The 21,202-nt window shown below is 45.7% G+C and overlaps 1 protein-coding gene across 1 annotated transcript in view; it reads left to right on the top strand.

Annotated features, from left to right (window-relative positions):
* The first annotated feature begins 6,278 nt into the window (after positions 1-6,278).
* Positions 6,279-21,202, top strand: part of TUB (TUB bipartite transcription factor) — an 89,094-nt gene continuing 74,170 nt past the window's right edge. Inside the window, exon 1 of the mRNA XM_043481711.1 lies at positions 6,279-6,530. Coding sequence (XP_043337646.1) covers positions 6,475-6,530 — 56 coding nt within the window. The 5' untranslated portion in view covers positions 6,279-6,474. The remainder of the gene's footprint in view (positions 6,531-21,202) is intronic.

Genomic DNA, 21,202 nt, shown 5'->3' with positions numbered 1-21,202 from the left:
CTGATCCATGTACTCTGAATCCTCCTCAGCCAAACATTTAAGCCCATTGGGGTCCTCCAGCCCTTTTAGCCCTTTCATTTCCCTTATAGAAAGCCCAGAACTTTCCATGGGATTTTCTGGTGCCAGATTAAGGAAATGAAATTCTGTGAGCCCCTGGTTCCAAGACCAGGGGAGCTAGTCTTAACTCACCCATTATTGATATTCCCGCCTCTGGCAATGCATGCTGGGAGCAGGGTACCTATTTCTTACACACTAAGATTCCTACAAACTTCACTGGGGTTTCTGTTTTCCTCCATATTATTCCACCTTGGATTATTTATATCACTATAAATAATTAGAAAGAATGCAATGTTCTTTCTAGTTATCTAGCTACTCAATATTCAGATTAACTTTCCATTTATTTTCAGATTTAACTTTTTGAAAATTCTCAATAATTGATACATTAATTTAAGAGCACTCACAGTTATCATAAATATTGTGATGCAGAGTGATGCAATTATAAATATACATGGTGGAATTTCAACCTATAAAGTACATGAAGTGATTTTTCCTCCAAGTTCTGCCTAGAATGTTTGTCAATATTTGAAAGCAAACATTCAGATATTAATAATACATCCAAATAAGGTGTGCCTTCTTCATACTCTGGATGTTATATTCAAGTTAGAGGTGATAGGACCCCCACAATCACATGATTGTTGATCATTCACAAGTTCAGGGATGTCAGATGTGACATTTGGTGACCTGGCCTCCAGTAAAGCTGAAGTCAAACTGGAGTTTATACATAGTTCCTGTCACTGCTTTTTCTAGTGAGAATAAAACAAAAAACAAAAGTATAACAAGAACAACAAAGAGTGTAGGCAGATATTTCTCCCAAACCTTTTTTTTTAATGTCAGACCCTGAACTCCTGATGCTCAACACACCTTTTCATTGCATAAATAGTCAGCTCTTGCAATTGCTCTTGGACTCTCTACCAAAACTTGTAAGAGCATTTTTTGTTGTTGCTCTTGTTGGTTTGTTTACTTGTTTTGGAGCTTGAAGGTTGAACACTGACTTTGACAGCTGTCTTTTCACAGCCAGCCTTGTCTGCTCTCTTGCTCAGGCTTCCAAAAAGCTCACAACAAGTATCGCCCCCATTCAATAAGAAGCAGAGCTATCAAGTGTGAGGTTCCTTACCTGGGAAGACATAAAGGCCTGTTCCTGCCTTAGACAGTGGAGTCAGGGGTGCTAAGAAAAATTACTTGTCAACTTGTGTTGACCTCTTAGATCCCCATCCCCACCCCTCTCTTCATTTACAGAGAGCCCTGAGCACCCAGAGTCGGGTTGAGCAGATGCTCTTGTGAAGATGTTGCTGCCACTCTGCCCCTTTAGGATGGAGAGGAAACAGGCGGAGGTTGATGAGGGAGGTTGTCGTGTGATTGTTCATTTGGGCCTCTGAAGGTGAAGTCACTATTCTGTAAGCGTGAGAGTGGGGATGGTCCATCACCTCTGTAAGGTCATTCAAAGTACCAGTCACCCAGAGATGAGGCCCAACTCTCTCAAATGGACATCTTCACCTCTTGACCTTAGGCATGCAAGTGGCAGGATGACTAGGAAAGAAATGCTGTAGGAGAGTCTACGTTTTGGAATCAGAATATAGATATCTACAGATGATCAGAGAGACCCTGCATTCACACATTTCATTGATGGCTCTGCTTATCTTCCAGGGTTTTTTCCTCTAAAATTAATGACATCATTAAAAATCTAGCCTGTTCTAGATCTAAACACCCAGGGACTGTGTCCATCAGGGCCAGAGTGTTAAAGAGGGGGTGCTGCCTATTAGGCTGACATGGGGATAGCAGTGGGAACAGAAGTTGAAGGAAGAGGATGAAACTTCAAGGCACAGTGAAGGGTGCACCTGGTTCTAGCCAGCAGGCCTTCCTTCCAGAGTTTTATTTTGGAAAGTACTCAACTTGTCTTGGGCTTCCCTGGTGGCTCAGATGGTAAAGCATCTGCCTGCAGTGCGGGAGACCCAGGTTCGATCCCTGGATTGGGAAGATCCCCTGGAGAAGGAAATGGCAACCCACTCTAGTACTCTTGCCTGGAAAATGCCATGGACTAAGGAGCCTGGTAGTCTACAGTCCATCAGGTCGCAAAGAGTCAGACACGACTGAGCAACTTCACTTCAACTTGTCTTAAGATCAGGAGTCATTGCCTTACATTGCCTTTCATCCCTGTTACACCAGAGGAGTTTTCCTTCCAGGTGTGGTCTCTGAGATGCCGACTCCCAGGTCCCTGTTCCTCACTTTGCCATGGTGGACCCTTGGTCCTGGGTCCTCTTCTGGATTTCTCTTTGCTCTCCCTGAAATGAGTTGGATGATTTGGCCTTGCCCAACTGAGAGATTCCGCCTTCCTGGAGGGAAGCCAGGACCCCAGTTCCAGGACCACTTTCCTGCACTTTTTCATAGATAGTCCTAAATCCTTCAGCCTATGAAGGCTACACTTTTCTTCAAAATGCAAATAGACTATTTCTAATCTATCTCGGAAGTCTAGCATGGAGGACTGTAATTTGCTGTAATTTGCTGGAGGACTTCCAGGAAAGGGTGTGTTCTCTTGGTCTTTGTTTTTGCATGCGTGCTCTGAACTTCATTTGCAGTCCCCCACAAGCTGCTCAGCTGGCTGTCCTTCTGCTCCACTTTGGCTCACGTGTGGTCTGTGTTCTGCCTTCTGCATCATCCAAGCATCATTTCAGCAAGGTGATGCTGCATACACATCAGACTTCTACTGAAGGCTTGGGGATAACAGGACAGCACCACGGAACAGGAACCAACTTACAGTACCATGTTAGACATCTTTGTTCTTCAGGTGTCCTGGCCATTCCTACCCAGGGATTTCTCATCAGCTACATTCCCTCTTAGACTCTAGCCTTCTGCCATTCTCCCTCTCCATCCCCAAGCTTTAATCCTGTATTCTCTCTCCAGACTTATTCCTCCCACCCATCATTTAGCTACCCTACAATAGCATGTATGTTCCTAATGTCTTACTAAGCAGGGTAATCAGTAGCCTTGTTGTAACTCTTGCATGCAGATGAGCTGAGACCCTTCCTCTCATAAGCAAAAGGCTCATTAATCAGCTTTCAGGGAAAAAGCACCAGCTCCTTTGAGATGAATCCTTCCTGCCTGGCTATCTATGATGTAAAACAGCCAAAATTTCAGAGTGCTCACTAGTTCTGTGTGTCAGGTGAGGGCAGGGCAAAGACAACTTGTCTCTCCTCCATGTTGTCTGAGGCCTCAGCTGGGGAGACTCAAACAGACTTGAAGGGGTAGAGGATGTAATCTTCTGAAGGCTTCTTCACTCATATGTCTGGTGTTTAATTGTTGTAAATTGAAGACTAGGTCAGCTGAGACTGTCAGTGGAAGCATCTACATATGACTTAGAGCTTTTGCTTATAGCTTAGGCTTCCTGACAACATGGCAACCACTTGGAATCCAGACTTTCTTACCTAGTGGCTCAGGGCTCCAGTGAACTGAATGGCCTTTTATTCTGTAACCTCAAAAATCACATAAGCATCCAGAAGCAAAATGAGATAATACAGATTTTAGTTCTCAAAGAGAAGAATGTCAAAGATTTTGTGACCATGCTTTAAGGCTGCTGATGCTTTAAGACTGCTGCATAGCTTCCTCCCACAGAAAGCTCACACACAGCTCATGGTATTGATGAGTCTAGAGCCCTTTCTCTGGGGCTCTGTCAGGCTCTTCTTTCTGCCTAGTCCAGGGTTCCTCTAGGATGTCTGGGATGTAGCTTCCCTACAACTTTCAGCCCTGATTCAGGACAACTGGTTTTGGGCCTCTTGTCTGTGCATATTTGGGTGTCAGGACTGGGAGGTGGAGGTTTGGGAGTCCAGTACACCTATTATTGGCTCTTACAGACACAGAACTCTTGTCTTGTGCCAACAATCTGGTTCCTTGAGGAGGTAGAATATGTATTTATTATTACTACCTCCACAGGCCTCCCCAAGGCAGGTTACAGGGGCCTGCCAGCCAGTGCCGGATGTCAGTGTGACTGCTGACTCAGTTCTCATGGGAGGGGGTGGGTGATGCTGCTTGAGCAAGTCCTCTCTTATCGTGAGAGTCCCTTCTGAGGTCCTATTGCCCTTCCATCAGTCCTTTGGAGAAAAGACATCCTTGGAAGCTTGTCTTATAACACAATGGTCAGGAGCAATGACAGGGTCTGTGATATGTAAGTTAGTCTCTCAGTCGTGTCCAACTCTTTGCAACCCCATGGACTGAGCCCACCAGGCTCCTCTGTCCATGGAATTCTCTAGGCAAGAATACTGGAGTGAGTTGCCATTTCCTTCTCTAGGGGATCTTCCTGACCCAGGGATCGAACTCAGGTCTCCTGTATTGCAGACAGATTCTTCACAGTCTGAGCCACAAGGGAAGCCTATGGGGGGCCCACACACGTTCTCCAGATAGGAAAGTTCACCCATCACCCTTACCCAAACAATGAAATAAACCTTCACAGAGTCACAATGGGTGATTCTGGAGTCCCAGTCCACCACTCCTGAGGTTAGGGGTGTGCCAGGAGCCTCACCATCAAGATGTGGTTCAGAAGCAGTAGTTCTGTTTGGGAGGCAGATCGTGCATGTCAGTCTGTAAACCCCCAAGGGAGAAACAGTGTCTGCTTGCTGTATATAGCATTCTGCTGAGCACCTGGCCCTTGGCAAATACAGGTTAATGATGCTTTGGGGCAGCTCTGAGTGGTTACAGAGATGATCAAATTGCACAGTGTGGCAAATTTCAGAGCTATAGGGACCAGCAAGTTATGTAAGTGAGAGAAGCTGGCTGCCTGGGAGGCTGATGGGAGAAACATGCTCCTGTAAGGACAGAAGCCACTTCTCTGTTCAGTACCTACCATGTGGAAGGAAGACCCAGAGTTGCCAGGTATTCTTAGTTTTTAAGACAGAACAAAAGCCCAATCTGACAAATTTCCCAATTTTTGTGTCATCTGCTTGCTGCTGCTGCTGCTGCTGCTAAGTTGCTTCAGTTGTGTTCGACTCTGTGCGACCCCGTAGAGGGCAGCCCACCAGGCTCCTCTGTCCCTGGGATTCCCCAGGCAAGAATACTGGAGTGGATTGCCATTTCCTTCTCCGGTGTTGTCTGCTTAGTTACTGAAAAAAAGAAAAACCTGCTCAGGACAAATGAAAATACGTTTGTCAGCTGGATGCAATAGGTGAGCTGCCAGTGGCAAGCCCTGTGATCCAGGAGGTTAACAGGCAAGGCTAGTTTCAAGGGAGTTGACCCCGATCCTTGGATTAGCGTAGGTTGGGCCCCACGGCGGCGCACTCCACCTCCAGGGACCTTGACACCTCCACCTGGACCCTGCCTCAGCCTGTTAGCGCAGCCTCCCCACAGCTGAGGCACTGAAAGGTCCTTCTTAGGCTTCCACGACCTCTGCAAGAAGATTATACCTGTAAATCCCCAAGCCAGGAGCCCGGGGTGGGGGAAGGGAATGGAAGGAGGGGCGGGGCAGAACCACGGCGCGGTCGGCTCTCCCCAGCCCTCCCCACCCAGCGGGCTCCTCTCCCGTAGACACTTGTCCTTGGGCCACCCTCAGCCAGGTGTAGACGAAGTTAAGCCAATATACCTGGGTGTTTTTTTGTTTTTGTTTTTTTCCCAAAGGATTTTGAGTGGTAATGGAGGGAAAGCATAAAGGAAAATAAACAGAAAGCGATGGCCCTGAAGTAGAAGTGTTTACAGAACTTGGTCTTCAGAACCCAAGGGGGACACAATATGCCTAGGGAATCTGGCTGGGTTAGAGGGAGGAAGAAGTGGATTTTCTCTCGGGTAAGGAGGAGGCTGAGTAGCGACAGTTTTAGGAGAAGGGGCACTTCAGTGGTTAAAGGTTTTCCCTGCTGAAGGCATGGGAGCGGGGACACGGCGGGAATCTTTGAAATTCCGAGATAGGTATTCCCTTTCCTGAGAAGGGCGGCAATAGACCGTAACAGGTTTAATGGATAAAGATCCCACGCAGAAGGAGAGCGGGGGGGACATCTGTCCAGGGTGGTCTGTGTTGTCGGGTGTTCATCCCGGCCTCCTACGCCCGCAGAAGGGAAAACCTCTAAGTAGTCCCTGTCCCGGGAAGGTTTGAAAACAGCGGTGCCCTTGTGACTCCGGAAAAGATGGAACGGTTGCCATGGCGACGTAGAGCACACATCGGAAATAAATAAATAAGCAGTTCTGGCTGCAGCAGCCGCGCCCCCGCGGGACTCGAGCGCGGGGGAGGGGGCCCCTGCGGGCCCGGGTCCCTGCAGCCCGCGCGTCCCCGCCATTGGCAGAGCCGGAGGGGGGGGTCACCCCCTCGGAGAGGGGGGCCAATGGTACAGTCCTCCGCCCGCGCCCTGGCCCGGCCCGCTGCAAGCAGGCGAGCTCGGATCCCCGCGCCGCCGCGGCCGCCACCGCCGCCAGCTTAGTCCGAAGCAGAGTCGGGAGGCGGAGATGGAGGGAGTCAGCAGCCACCGGACCCTGTCCTACAGCCGCTGGAGCTACGACAGGTAGGGCGGGCGCCTGGAGGATGGGCATCGCAAGGACCCTCCGGGCGGCCCTGAGTGGGCGCTCTCCGAAGCTCGCACTTTTGCGGGAAAAGTCGGCCCTCGCGGGGTGAGAGCGGGTGTGATCGCCCAGACCACCCCCCACCCCCAATCAGGGTGCACTCGAACCCTTGAGTATCCGGGACGGTTGAACGGAGAGCCTCGGATATCCGAAGCCGGAGCCGAGCGAGAGTGTCCTCACACTTGCGGGGCAGAACTGTCGGAGGAGGGCTCCGGGGCACTGGGACCCGCGAGCTGGCACTCACCTCCCACCCCTCCCCCACCCCACTCCAGCTGCCCTGCGGGGGGCGATCCGCGCTGAAACAGCGCAAAAGAGCTTCCAGGGACTGCGGGGCGGGGCGGGCCCGCGGCGCGTGGGGCGAGAAGGGGCGCCCCTCGAGTACGGGCCGCGCCCCCCTTGGCACTGCAGTCGCCGCCTGGGTCTGACCCGCAGGGCCTCGGCGGGGACAGGGTTAGCCCAGGGCGGAGTGCCCCGGGTCGCTGTCGGGGACCCGCTAGTCGCTGCCTGCTGGGCGGATAGAGGTGGCAGCCCGAGGCCGCCTGCTGGGGCCCCAGGAGAGGTACCCGCGCCCGCCGGGTTGCCAGGCTCGGTATCCGCCCGGCGGGGATGCAAAGCGGCTGCCGGCGTGGGCGGTTTAGAGCCGCGCTCCCCACGCACTCCTCCGGGAGGAGGGGATCAGCCATCCTTCTGATGAAATGAGAAAAATAAGAGCAACGGAATGAGTCGGTCATAAAGCGGAGTAGATTTATTCTGAGATTTGGTTCTTTCTACCTTTTTCGGTGTGTTAAATGTCACCCCTCTTGTTAAAATGAAGTCATGGTGATGGTAAATGGATTTTTGATGTTTTTGTCAAAGTTCATAACCCCTTGTCAGTCTCGAGAAAGCTGAAGTTAATTGCTCTGATCCGTGGCCCTTACGGTGAGGGCTGGAAGAGAAACTTCCTTAGCCGGGCTGCTCTAATCTCCCTGAAGTCTTACTTCCTGCCTTCCTCCTCTCTCCTCTGCTTAAAACCTTCCTGCATCTCCGATAGCCCTTGTGTTCAAAGATTCAGAGGAACAGCTGTCCCTCCTGCCTCAGGCTAATTCCCCTGGGACCCCTCCTTCCCTCCCTCCCTGGGTCTTATCTCCCGCTGACCCCTTCCATCTTCGTCTTTCCCTCTTCACTGGTCACCTCCGTTCAGCCTGTAAACCTCTTCAAATCTGTCTTGTCTCCCTCGGCAGGATAGGTGCAGCTGGGTCACCTCTTTCTGGGCTTTCATTGCCTTCTTTAAGGAAAAAGATCAGTCTGATGCAGTTTCCTCATCCACCCTTCATTGCACAGCCCTAGCAATCAGCCTGCAGTCTGCCTCACAATTCCAGTGAACTTGCTCTTTTGAAAAGCAGTGCTGTCTATGGAGATGAACTCTAAAATGATTGAAATATTAACCCTAAAATAACAAAACTTTCCAGCATGTTGTTCAGATCCCAAACCTCACATTCATTCACTTAATCAACAAACATGTATTGAGTGCAAACTAAGGGCCCTGGAGATAAGGATATAAAAAAATACGTTACTTCCTTCCCCGACTTAAGCTCACAGTCTAGATTCTCAGAGAAATACATGGTAGCACATGCAGCAAATGCATCTTGGGACAAAAAAGCATGATCCATCACCCTTTGCTTGGATTCTGTCACTTGGATTCTCTTTTGTCCCTTTTCCGTTCCATTTGGCCTGAACTTCTTTCCCCCGCCAATATCCCTTGGTGCCAAGTGATTGTTGTACCATAGTCTTCTGGAAAGCAAGCTCAAACTCCTGCTATATAATCTGTAACATTAACATGAGATTATTTGTAGCTTAATCTTCCTTAGCCCACTACCACCACGGTAGTAGGTTTTAGGTGGTGTTGTAGTGCCTATTAATTAATTCAACTGTTTAATTATCATCTTTCTTCCTCAGATCTATTTGGCCTCTCAAATGACCTGAGATTTCTGTTAAAAAAAAAAGTTGATGTTACTGTCTGTTGTATAAGAAATTAATAAAATTATCTGTTTGATTTGGGGTAAAAAAGAAATAAAGAAATACATAGTAGCATTATACCAAAGGTCTAATACATATATGGGAGGATATATTTAAATTAATTCTATATAGTAACTAAACTTTTTTTCCCCCTGCATAAACAAACAAACAAAAGCAGTTAGTCTCTAGAATTACACAGCCTGAATTCAAATTCTGACTCCACCTAGCTAAGCTTAAACACATTATTTTTCCTCTCTGAACGTGTTCCTTCATCTGTAAAATGGAGAAATATCATGAACTAGATGGATAAATAAACATAAAGGCCTTAGCATTCTGACGTAGTAATAAGTGGTACCTATTGCTGGGAACCCCCTGTGGCTCAGATGGTAAAGAATCTGCCTGCAATATAGGAGACCCAGGTTTGATCTGTTGGTCAGGAAGATCCCCTGGAGAAGGAAATGGCAACCCACTCCAGTATTCTTGCCTGGAGAATCCCATGGACAGAGGAGCCTGTTGGGCTACACCCCATGGAGTCGCCAAGAGTCGGATGCGACTAAGCAACTTTCATTGCTGTTTTATTAATAAATATTGTAAACATCTCCTGTGGGCTTCCCAGCTGGCGCTAGTGGTAAAGAGCTTGCCTGCCAGTGCAGGAGACTGATGCAGGTTCAATCCCTGGTCGCAAAAAGTTGGACATGAATATAACGACTGAACACGCATGTATTGTAAATGTCTCTTGGGAGCCCTGGTTTTCCACAGAAACTCAGTTTGAAAATCATATTCTCCTTTATAGGCCCCCCACATTAAGATATTTCCAGGGATCCTGTCCTCAGAACTCTTTTCTTCTCACTCTGACACCCGTGACACCTGGGGAGCTGTGTGAAGAAAACAGGTTCCCTAGCCCTTGTCCAAAGGAACTGAATCTGAATGTCCAAGTATGGGCGCTTGGAATCAATACTTGGGTAAACCTTCCCAGATGATTCTGGTACAGCTGAAACCACTGATATATACCACCCATTTCCATTTTCTAGTTACTACTTCGTTTTGAAAACGTAAGAATTGAATTATTCAAAAAAGTTATTCAATCCTCAAAAAAGCTGTTAAAAGATTACACAATCAACAAATGCAGATAGTGCACAGACATTAAAAGTGAAGTTCAGTGATTCTGTAGCCCCCCACCCCCAACTCCTAGGAGAAAACCACTGCTAACAGTTAACATAAGCCCCCACCCACCCCCAACTCCTAGGAGAAAACCACTGCTAGCAGTTAACATAAGCCCCCCCACCCACCCCCAACTCCTAGGAGAAAACCACTGCTAGCAGTTAACCCTCCCTTTCCAACCCTGTTCTAGCCTCTGTCCCCACCCCATCTTTGAACCTGGGAAGGTACTCTCCATCACATTCCCATTGAAGTTGACCTCTGTGCTGTGTGTAACCTATTCATATAAGCTATTTCCCCCTTTGCTGCTTCTTTTTTGTTTGTTTGGTTTTGTTTTTTGGATTTTTTTGCGGGGGGCCATGTCCATGTAGCTTGCTCTATCTTAGTTCCCTGACCAGGGATTGAACCTGGGCCCACAGCTGGGGAAGTGCTGAGGCCTAACCACTGGACCACCAGGGCATTCCCTCCCCCTGGCTTCAGAGGCCATTTATGTATCAGTTATCCATGCTGTGTAACACATCACTCCTAAACTTAATGGCTTAGGATAGTAACTGAGTTAGCTCAAGATTTTGTGAATCAGCAATTTGGGCTGGGCAGTTCGGCAGTTTTTGTGGTCTGGGCCAAACTCAGCTTCTTTTGGCTATACTGGCTCACATGTTTAGTGCCTTAGCTGTGAAGGCTAGTCCACCTGGGGCCCCTCTCCTTCAAACAGGCTAACTCAGGTTTCCTTGCATACTACTAGAAGGGTTCCCAGTGCGAGAAAAGAAGCTGTAAGGCCTCTTGGGGCCTAGGTTTAGAACGTCACTTTGCCACACTGTTACTGGCCAAAATAAGTCAAAGGGTAGAGAAATAAGCCTCACTCTCAAGGGAGGAGCTGCAAAGAATTCAAGGCCGTTTGTTACAATATGCTACCTACATTTTAAAAATTATTACCTCCCCTTGGTTCCCACCTTCTAAATGTGAGCACACGCCAAAGCTCTCTCTCCTCTTTTCCATTCTGTTCCATTCCATTCTATTCTCAGTTATCAACTCAATGCTTTTAACATAGAAATCCATATCTTCAACCCCAATCTTTTTAATAGATTTTTTAAAAGAATAATTTTTTTGTTGCACCAGGTCTTTCATTGCTACGTGAGGGCTTTCTCTAGTTGCTGCAAGTGGGGACTACTCACAAGTCGAGGTGCATAGGCTTCTCATTGCAGTGGCTTCTCTTGTTGCAGAGCACAGATTCTAAGGTATACAGTAGTTGTGGGTTGTGGGCTCTAGAGTGCAGGCTTAGTAGCTGTGGCATACAGGCTTCGTTGCCTCACAACATGTGGAATCTTCGCAGACCAGGGATCGAATCTGTGTTTCCTGCATTGGCAGGCAGAGTCTTAACCTCTGGACCACCAAGGAATTCTTCAACCCTAGTCTTTTTGTTGAGCCTAGCCCTATGTCTCTACATGCCTTACATCTCTACATCTCACAACTAAGTCAAGATCTTCAAAATTGGACCCTTCCCTGATAAATCTATATTCTCTATTTAGATTCCCTGATAGTCAAATGAACACCTCAAGACTTTGACACTGACCTTGAACTTTCCAAGTCTAGTCATTTCATCTGTCTGTCCTTACCTCTACAACTGATTATTAGGAAGATAAAATGAGACAATATATCCAAAATAACTGGCACAAAGTATCATTAACTCCATATGTTCTCAGCAACTTGGCACTTGGCTAACTACCTTGTATCTATTGAGGCTCCAGTCATTATCCCTGGAGCTTTCAATGCCCATGTCAATGACTAAACTAGTACTCCTGCCAATTTTCAGATCTTCCTATTCTAGAGGCTTCTCTTTAGTTATTTACAGGATACATTCCTAGATCTTGATACCTGGAATTGCTTGACTTCTGCTATCATACACATGATCATCCCATTCTCTAGGATGATACTATGGTGTCCTTTAGTGCCTCATCTCTGCATATTCTCTGCAGCCCTTTCCTGGCCTTTCTTCTTAGCTTCCCAGCCAGACCACATGAGAGATCATGAATCAGTCACTCCCATCACTTGGTATTTCCTCACACATGCTCACCACTACCCTAGCCCTGTCTGGATCTCTACCCCCCTTTCTTATGGTGGCACTAGGACCCTATCACATAAACTACACAGCTATGCGGGTTGTCCTCACTTTCATGATCTTCATCGCAGCTTGGCTATCTCCATCATCTCTCAATCTTTTCATTTCTCCTGGTTTACCTTCACTTTCATTTCCCACAAGAGCTTTTCCAAAGCAAGACGACTCCCCCTCAAGACTCCTCTCACTTGACCCTTTCCCCATGTCCCCAGACTCTAAGCAAATGATATTGCCTTTGAGAAAAATCAGTTACATCCAGCTTGATCTTCTGTAACTTCCTGCCTCCACATCACTTTTACTGCACTTCAGTCACTCCCTTGTGGGGACTTTTTCATTGTTTCCGCATCTTTCTGTTAGAAACCATTCCATGATAAACATCCTTGTTTAAGACAACAATTTTTTAAACTTTATTTTTATTTTATATCTTTAAAAATATTCATTTATTTATTTATTTGGCTGTGTCCAGTCTTAGTTGCAGTACGCGGGGTCTTTGATCTTCCTCATGGCTTGTGGGACCTTCAGCTGCAGTGTGCAAACTCTTAGTTGTGGAATATGGGATCTAGTTCCCTGACCAGGGATTGAACCCAGGCCCCTTGCACTGGAAATGTGGAGTCTTAGCCACTGGACCACCAGGGAAGTCCCAGATAACATTTTTTTCTCATGATTGATTATTTGATTAGAAGAGGGGTTGTTAGTTTCAGATTTGGGGATTGTTGACAGATTTTTCTCCAAAAGGAGTGAATTGATTTGTATTCTCACATTTAGTCACTTTAATGGCACAGTTGTATGATTATCTATCTGTGAGTTTGACCTCCCAGACTCTGAGACTATGTAGTATAATTGTTCAGAATTTGGATTTTGGATCCAAAGTGACCTGACCTAGAAGCCCAGCTCCCTCAATTATTGGTTATGTAATTTTAAAGCAGTGACAGCTTCTACCTACAAAGAAGATAATAATAATTGTACCTGCCTCTTGAGTAGGCCCATTCATTTAATATGTATTTATTGAGCATCTTCTAAATACCAGACAATATTTCAGGCATGTGAGACAGAGCAGTGAACAAAACCAAGTGCTTGGTCCCAGAGTTCTTACTGTCTAGTGGGGGGAGATAGACATAGACCAAACTATTATATATATATATAAAATAATTATAATTATATATAATATTTTGGTCTGTGTTTATATATGTGTGTGTGTGTATATCAGTGCTAAGTGAAACATGATCTGGTTAGTGTAAAGAAGAAAAATAAAGCAGGATAAGGACAGAGTCTGACCACATGGGGGTTGGGGTGGTAGTGAGTATGCCGTACTGTTTAGTGTGGTCAGGCCAACTCTTTCTGATAAGGTGATGTCTCAGCAGAGACCTGAAAAGAGCCAGAGAGTGAATCATGTGGCTAATGGGGAAAAATGTTTCATGGAAGAGAAATAGTGAGTAAAAAGGTCCTGCAGTAAGAAGGAGCCTGGTGTCTATTTGGGATCAGCACAGAGGCCAGTGTTTCCTTGTGCCTCTTTGTAATGTGCTATGCTCAGTCACTTCTGTCCTGTCTGACTCTTTGCAACCCCATGGACTATAGTCCACCAGACTCCTCTGTCCATGGGATTCTCCAGGCAAGAATACTGCAGTGGGTTGCCATGCCCTCCTCCAGGGGAGCTTCCCTACCCAGGAATCAAACCTGCATCACTTACATCTCCTGCATTGACAAGCAGGTTCTTTACCAGTAGCACCACCTGGGAAGCCCATCTCTTTATAATACTTACTTCCAACTCCCCCTCTCCCACCAAGTCCTACTCACCCCATCCTCAGGGAACTACTGGTCTGATTTCTTTGCATTTCCTAGAGTTTTGTATAATGGGAATCATTCAGTATGTACTCTTTTTTTGGTCTGGTTTCTTTCATGCAGCATAGTTACTATGATATTCTTCCATGTTTTACATGGATCTGTAGTTCATTTCTTTTTGTTGCTGAGTAATATTCCATTATATGGAGATGTCATAGTTTGTTTATCCATTATCTGATGGTAAACGCTTGGGTTGTTTCCACTTTTTGGCTATTACAACTAAAGTTTGTAACTATATAAGTCTTTGTGTGAACATGTGTTTTTATTTCTCAGTGGTAAACACACCTAGAAACAGACTGGTTGGATCATATGGTAGGTGTACATTTAACTTTTTAAGAAACTGTGCAACTTTTCCAAAGTGGTTGTAGCATTTTACATCCCCACAAGCAGAGTCCCAATTCCTCTGCATCCTTTCACAAACTTTGTAGGGTCAGTCTCTTTCATTTTAACCATTCTAGTAGATATGTTGGGCTTACCTGGTAACTTGGACGGTAAAGCGTCTGCCTACAATGCAGGAGACCCAGGTTCCATCCCTGGGTTGGGAAGATCCCCTGGAGAAGGAAATGGCAACCCACTCCAGTATTCTTGCCCGGAAAATCCCATGGACTGAGGATCCTGGTAGGCTACAGTCCATGGGGTCGCAAAGAGTCGGAGTAGTATCTCATTATGATTTTTAATTTGCATTTATTTACTGAGCATCTTTTCATGTGCTTATTTGTCATCTATATATCTCCTTTGGGGTCCCATTTTTTAAATTGGGTTTTTCCTTTTTGTTGAATTTTGAGATTTCTTTGCATATTCTGGATACTTTCCTTTATCAGACATGTGACTTGCATATATTTTCTCCAAGTCTATGCTTTTTTTTTCCATTCTCTTATGTATTTTGAAGAGCAGAAGTTTTCACTTTCAACGCAGTCCAATTTATCACTTTCTGCTGTTATGGATTGTGCTTCTGGTGTCATATCTAAAAAATCATTGCCTCACTCAAGGTGACAGAGGTTTTCTCCGAAGACTTTTCTGGTTTTAGGTTTAACATTTTGCGTCTGTGCTCCATTTTGAGTTAACTTTTGTATGTGGTAGGAAGTTCATTTTTTAAAATGAATATTCAATTGTTCCAGCACCATTTGTTGGAAGGACTACTTTTTTCTCCTTAATCATGTGTCTATATATTTATTTCTGTATTCTCTGTTCCTTTGATCTTGTCTGTCTTTTAAGCAAATTATTTATTTATTTAGTGAGTTATTCATTTTTTTGGCTGTTCTGGGTCTTTGTTGCCGCATGGGCTTTCCTTTACTCGCGGTTAGCGGGGCTACTCTCTAGTTGCAGTGTGTGGGCTTCTCACTGCAGAGGCTTCTCTCGGTGTGGAGCACAGACCGTGGGACCGACAGGCTTCAGTAGCTGCAGTGCATGGGCTCAGTAGTTGTAGCTCCCAGGTTCTAGAGCACAGGCTCAATAGTTGTGGCACATGGACCTAGCTGCTTGGCAGCATGTGGGACCTTCCCTGAGCAGGGATCGAACACGTGTCTCCTGCATTGCCACATGGATTCTTTACCACTGAGCCACCAGGGAAGCCTGATCTTGTCTTTATTGACGCCAGTACCACACTGTCTTAATTACTTTAGCTTTATGAGTCTTGAAATCAGGTCGTTGAGGACCTTCAACTTTGTTCTTTTCTTCTTTTTCAAACCACAGTACTCATCTATTCCTCCACAGTTGTGAAGATTTCTTTCCGGTTATTAACAGTGTTTGTGGTCCTGCCTGGGGCCCATCCCCAACCCAGAATCAAGCTACAAGGCAGATAAAATCCGGTGGTTTCTTGGAGAGTGTGGAGTCAGAACCATGTGAAAAGGATGATTTGGAGATGGCCTCTCATCCAAGCCCTGGAGATACCAGGATGTTCTTTTTTAAGGTTTTGGCTATTCTGGGTCCTTTTGAAAAATTTCACATTAATTTTACAATGAGATATTCAAGTTCTACAAAAGCAAAACAAACGCCTCCTGGGATTTTGTTTAGGACTGTAGATCAATTTGAGCTTCCCAGGTGGCACTAGTGGTGAAGAACCTGCTTGCCAGTGCAGGAGACATGAGATGAGGCTTTGAACCCTGAGTCGGGAAGAGCACCTAGAGGAGGACCTGGCAACCCACTCCAGTGTTCTTGCCTGGAGAATCCCTCGGACAGAGGAGCCTGGAGGGCTACAGTCCATGGGGTCGCACAGAGTTGGACCCCACCGAAGTGACTGAGCACACACAGAAAATGTATGTAACATAAAATTAGCCATTTTGGCGATTCCCAAGTGTAAATTCAGTAGCATCAATTACAGTCACAATTTTGTGTAACCATTACCACTATAGATTTCTGAAACTGTTTATCACCCCCAAACAAAAACTGTGTGCTCATTAACAAATAACTCCTCGTTTCCCTCTTTTCCCAGCACCTCTAACTTACTTTCTGTCTCTATCAATTTGTCTATTGTAGATATTGGATATAAGAGGAATCATACAATATTTTTTCTTTTGTCTCTGGCTTAGTTCACTTAGGATAATGTTTTCAAGGTTCATCCATGTTGTAGCATGTATGAGATTTCATTTCTTTTTTTTTTTAAACAAAATTTTTTTAAAAAATTATTTATTTGGCTGTGCCTGGTCTCAGCTGCAGTATGCAGGATCTTTAGTTGCAGCATGTGGGATCTAGCTCCTGGACTGGGTATTGAACCCAGACCCCCCCGCATTGAGAGTATGGAGTCTTAGCCACAGAACCACCAGGGAAATCCCTTCATTCCTTTTTTGGCAGAACAACATTCCATTATATGGATATACTGCATTTTATTTATCCATTGATTTGTTAATGGACACTTGGGCTGTTTCACCTTTTGGCTACTGTGAAAATGCTACTGTGAACATTGGTGTGCAACATTTTATTCCAGTCCCTGTTTTCAGTTCTTTTGGATATATACCTAGGAGTGGGGGTTTCCCAGGTGGTGCTTGTGGTAAAGAACCCACCTGCCAATGCAGGAGATGTAAGAGAAGCAGGTTAGATCCCAGGGTCAGGAAGATCCCCTGGAGAAGGGTATGGTAACCCACTCCAGTATTCTTGCCTGGAGAATCCCATGGACAGAGGAGCCTAGTGGGCTACAGTTCATAGGGTTGCACACGACTGAGCAGCTAAGCAGAGCACAGAACAGGTGTACAACATGATGTTTTGATATACATTTCTATTGTGAAACGATGACCACAATCAAGCTAATTAACATTACCTATCACCTTGCACCTCACATAGGTACCATTTTCTTTCCTTTTTCTTTTTTTGTGGTGAGAGCACTTAAGATATAGTCTTTTAGCAAATTTAAGAATTCAACACAGAGTTGATAAATGTAGTCCCCATGCTGATCATTAGAGCTTCAGGATTTGTTCTTCTTGCATAACTGAAACTTTGTACCCTTTAACTAACAGCTCTCATTTTCCCCATCCCTCCAGCCCCTCCCAATCACCATTCTCCTCTCTGCTTCAGTGGCTTTGACTGTGTTTGAGAAATATATAAGTGATACCATACAGTATTTTTCTTTCTGTGCTGGTTTATTTCAGTTAGCATAATGTCTTCCAGAATTTATCCGTGTTGTCCCGAATGGCAGAATTTCCTTCTTTTTAAAAACCAAATAGTATTCCCTTATAGCTATAGATGTAGATATAAAATCTCACATTGTTAGCCATGTATTGGTCCACAGACATTTAAATTGTTTCCATATCTTGGCTATTGTGAATGATGCTGCAATGAACATGGGGGTGGAGATGTCCCTTTGAGATTCAGATTTCATTTTTTTCTGGATATACTCTTAAGTTGGATTGCTCAATCATATGATAGTTCTATTTCAAATTTTTTGAGGAATTTCCATTCCGTTTTCCACAATGGCTATACCAATTTATATTACCATCAACAGTGTACAAATTTTCACTTTTTTTATAATGTTCTTTGAAGCACAACATATTTTCACTTGGACAAAGTTAAATTTATCCCTTTTTCTTTTGTTTATGCTTTAGGTGTCTTATTTAAAAATCCATTGCCAAATCCAAGGTCATGAAGATTTACCACTGATTCCTTCTAAGTGTTTTTTGGCTTTAGAGTTTATACATAGGTCATGGATTTATTTTGAGTTACTTTTTGTATGTGATGTGAGGTGGGAGTGCAACCTCATTTCTTTTGGAAATCCAGTTGTTCTGGCACGTCTGTTAAAGAAACTGTTCTTTCCCCATTGAATGGACTTAGCAGTCTTGTGAAAAATCAATTGACCATATCTCAATTTTGAAAATTTAAAAAAATCGGTTGACCACAGATATATGGATTTATTTCTGGACCCTCAATTCTATTCCATTGGTCTATATGTCTATCCTTATGCCAGTACCTCACTGTTTTGATTACTGCAGCTTTGTTATAAGCTTTGAACAGGAGACAAGGGAAGGGAAGCAAGACATGACCTGTTCTAAACATTTTAGGAAGAGCTGTGACTCCCAAGGGACTGGCTTACTGAGATGGCACAAAAGGGGCAGAACTTGAGCTTTGGTATTAGGCCTGGTTCAAGTCGCAGCTCCACCTCTTACTAGCTGTGTAAATGGAGCACAGTTAGGGAAAATCCTTCTTGTTTTGGTTGATTATAAAAAATCATGCTGCCACTTGTGAAAATAAAAGAAACAAAGGTTGAACAGTTTAGAAGTATTATCAAGAAGATATTTAGTCTGCTTTAGTCTTAGTTTCCCCATCTGTAAAATGGGGTGATGATTTTCTTATAGTGAAGGGTCTTGTGAAAATTGGATGAGATAATGCTCATGTACCCTTTCAGGTGGGCTGTGGATTAGCAGAAATAGACCACACTCATATCCACTATAGGATTAGACAGAATGAATTTCCTAACTTAATTGGCCTAGAGATTATTGGTGACAAGGGACCATACTGGCTGGGGTCGCCACAGCATATTTTGCTCTTTGGTTCCCACACAGATCATGAAGCTTCTGGTGATACTCTGCCCAGGTGGGTTTCTGTCAACTTGAGAAAGCAGCCAAATTCTTGTAAAAATAGCCTTTTTGTATTTAACGCTTACTTTACCATGCCGAGAGAATGTGACACTAACAAAATATGTTGTTCTGTTTTCAAAAAGTAGGCCCTCCTGTCACAGGGAAAAAAATTAGTCTCTCCTGGTTCTTGAATCTAACTTGATGTCAGCAAAACCACATACTTCTGGTGGGGAGGGGGTGGGATAGGGGATGGGGGAGGGGGGCAGCCACAGCCACGTCTAGATGTTCCTGAACTTTGGCTTTTTCCTCACGGTGTTCGGATCACTTGCACAGTACCTGTGGGACCTTGGAAAAACTCCTTAACTGCTGTGAGCCTCCATTTCCTTATCTTCAAAATGGACATAATAATAGTACTCATCTCATAGCGTTGTTGTGAGGGTTAAATGAGTTAATGTATAGAGGCTTAATGAATGCCGAGTGCTTGGGACAGTGCCTGGCACATAGCAAGTGCTATTTAAGTGTTAGCTGTTGTCATTATGAACTGGCATGTAGCAGGGCTCTCTGCTAATGTCAGGAGTTTTCTGTCCAATGGAATCTGAAAGTTGGGCCATTCCTAGCCACAGGGACAGATGTGGTGACCCAGGCAGGAGAAGCTCTGTGAGGAGAGTGGGCAAGAAAGGGAGGAGGCAGAGATGGGTCAGGAGTACATGGAGGGAGGTAGTCAAGGGGTTACAGAGGCTAATGAAGACCCATTGGGCACCAGTTGAAACCAATTGGATGAGAGGGCACAGCTGTAGGAACTCCGAGCCAGGGGCAGATGGACTTGAGAGTCAAGAACCTTAGCCAGTGCCTGAGGTGTGTGTGACAAGGTTCAGCTTCCCCAAGAAGGACTGGGGCTCGGCCTCACCACTGGGCCTCAGTGGAGAATCCACAAGTACAGCAGGACATGGAAACAGATCCCTCTTTGAGGACTTGGACCCATGCCATCACTGTTGAGAGACCCCTGCAGAGGGATCTGTAAGGATGAGTCAGTTAATCCCAGTCCCCAGTGCTGGTGGGCCAGAATCAGCAGAGAAGCTGGAAGGGACTGGGCCGGAGCAGGGCCGACCAGGCCTGAGGGCTGATCCCTGTAGCTTGTGAGTTCACAGGCTGCTTATTCCAAAATAAGGGTGGGATCCTTCTGCTGTCTATACACGTTTTATGAAGATGTGTTGCACACAGCACTGTTGAGGGAGTCAGGAGTCCAGGATTTGAGTCCACCCCATTCATTCCCATTCTGTCTCTGGGCCAGTCCCTTGGCTCTCTGGGCCTATTTCCCCTGTAGTAGAAGGAGGTGGACTGGGTACTGAAGCACTCTTATAGTTCTGGTGTTCTGTGAGTACATGGCCTACGGCCTCAGTGTGGTCTGTGATTGGGAAGGCTGGGGTGGAGAGAGGAGGAGAGGGTGGGCTGGGATTGTAACCCTGGCCATGGCAGTACCAGCTTAGGGGTCGCTGGGCAGGGGAGGCTGCAGTGGCCACCAGAGGTAGGTGACTGAAGACCTGCTTTGTTCCAGAGCTTTTAGCGTATAGCTGCTGCTGCTTCTTCTTCTTAAGATGAATTTGTAGCTGTGTAAGATCGAGAGAGCTGGACTGGGTGAATCAAAGGTGATAGATGGTCCAGGGGTCAATGGAGGAGAGTTCTGGAGGAGGGTGGTGAGTATAGGATGGCCTGTCTCCCATGTAGCTGGAATGATTGAGGCTCAGGGTGATTAGGGGGTGGGGAGAAGAGTCAGTCATGGCTGAGGGCAAGGACTTCTTGAGGACTTTAGGACTTACTCCCACTCAGGTTTGAAGTCATCAGTCACTGGGGTTTCCCAGGTAGGGTTACTGGAATTATTTCTATTTAGTGTGTGCTCAGTCGCTTTGCAACCCCAAGGACTACAGCCCTCCAGGCTCTTCTCTCCATGAAATTTCCTTGGCAAGAATACTAGAATGGGTTGCCAACTTCCTCCTCCGAGGGATCTTCCTGACCCAGGGATCAAACCTGGGTCTTCTGCATCAGCAGGCAGATTCTTTACTGCTGAGCTACCTGGGAAGCCCTAATATCATTGGATGCATTTAAGCAAAAGCAGAAAGACCCTGAGACAGAGACATATCTGTGACCAGAGGAGGAAGGAAGGGCCTGCTATGCCCACAGTTTGGAGGACAATTGCCAAGCTGGGGCCCCGGGGATAATTCCTTTATCCTGCCAAAATTTGTGGCTTGTCAATAGATAAATGTCAGCTGAGCCCGGGTCCCCTCTGGGAGATTCTGGTCCAACAGGTGCCTGGGTGAGATGCTCATCTGTGCCCTCCATCCCTGTCAGCCCCCCTCTGAGGTCTCAGGCAGATGATCTGGTCTTCTAATGTGAATATGAACAAAAGAAACCCTGCGTGTGTGTATGTGTGCGTGCGCATGGGTCTGTCATGCTTTAGGGAACATCCTGCCCATGCTGTTGCCATGGACGCAGACTTCTGAAGGTAAAC

Source organism: Cervus canadensis, chromosome 11 (genome assembly GCF_019320065.1).
Source record: "Cervus canadensis isolate Bull #8, Minnesota chromosome 11, ASM1932006v1, whole genome shotgun sequence".
NCBI lineage: Eukaryota > Metazoa > Chordata > Mammalia > Artiodactyla > Cervidae > Cervus > Cervus canadensis.
Note: the sequence above shows the minus strand (reverse complement) of the source record. Positions and strands in the feature narration are given on the sequence as shown.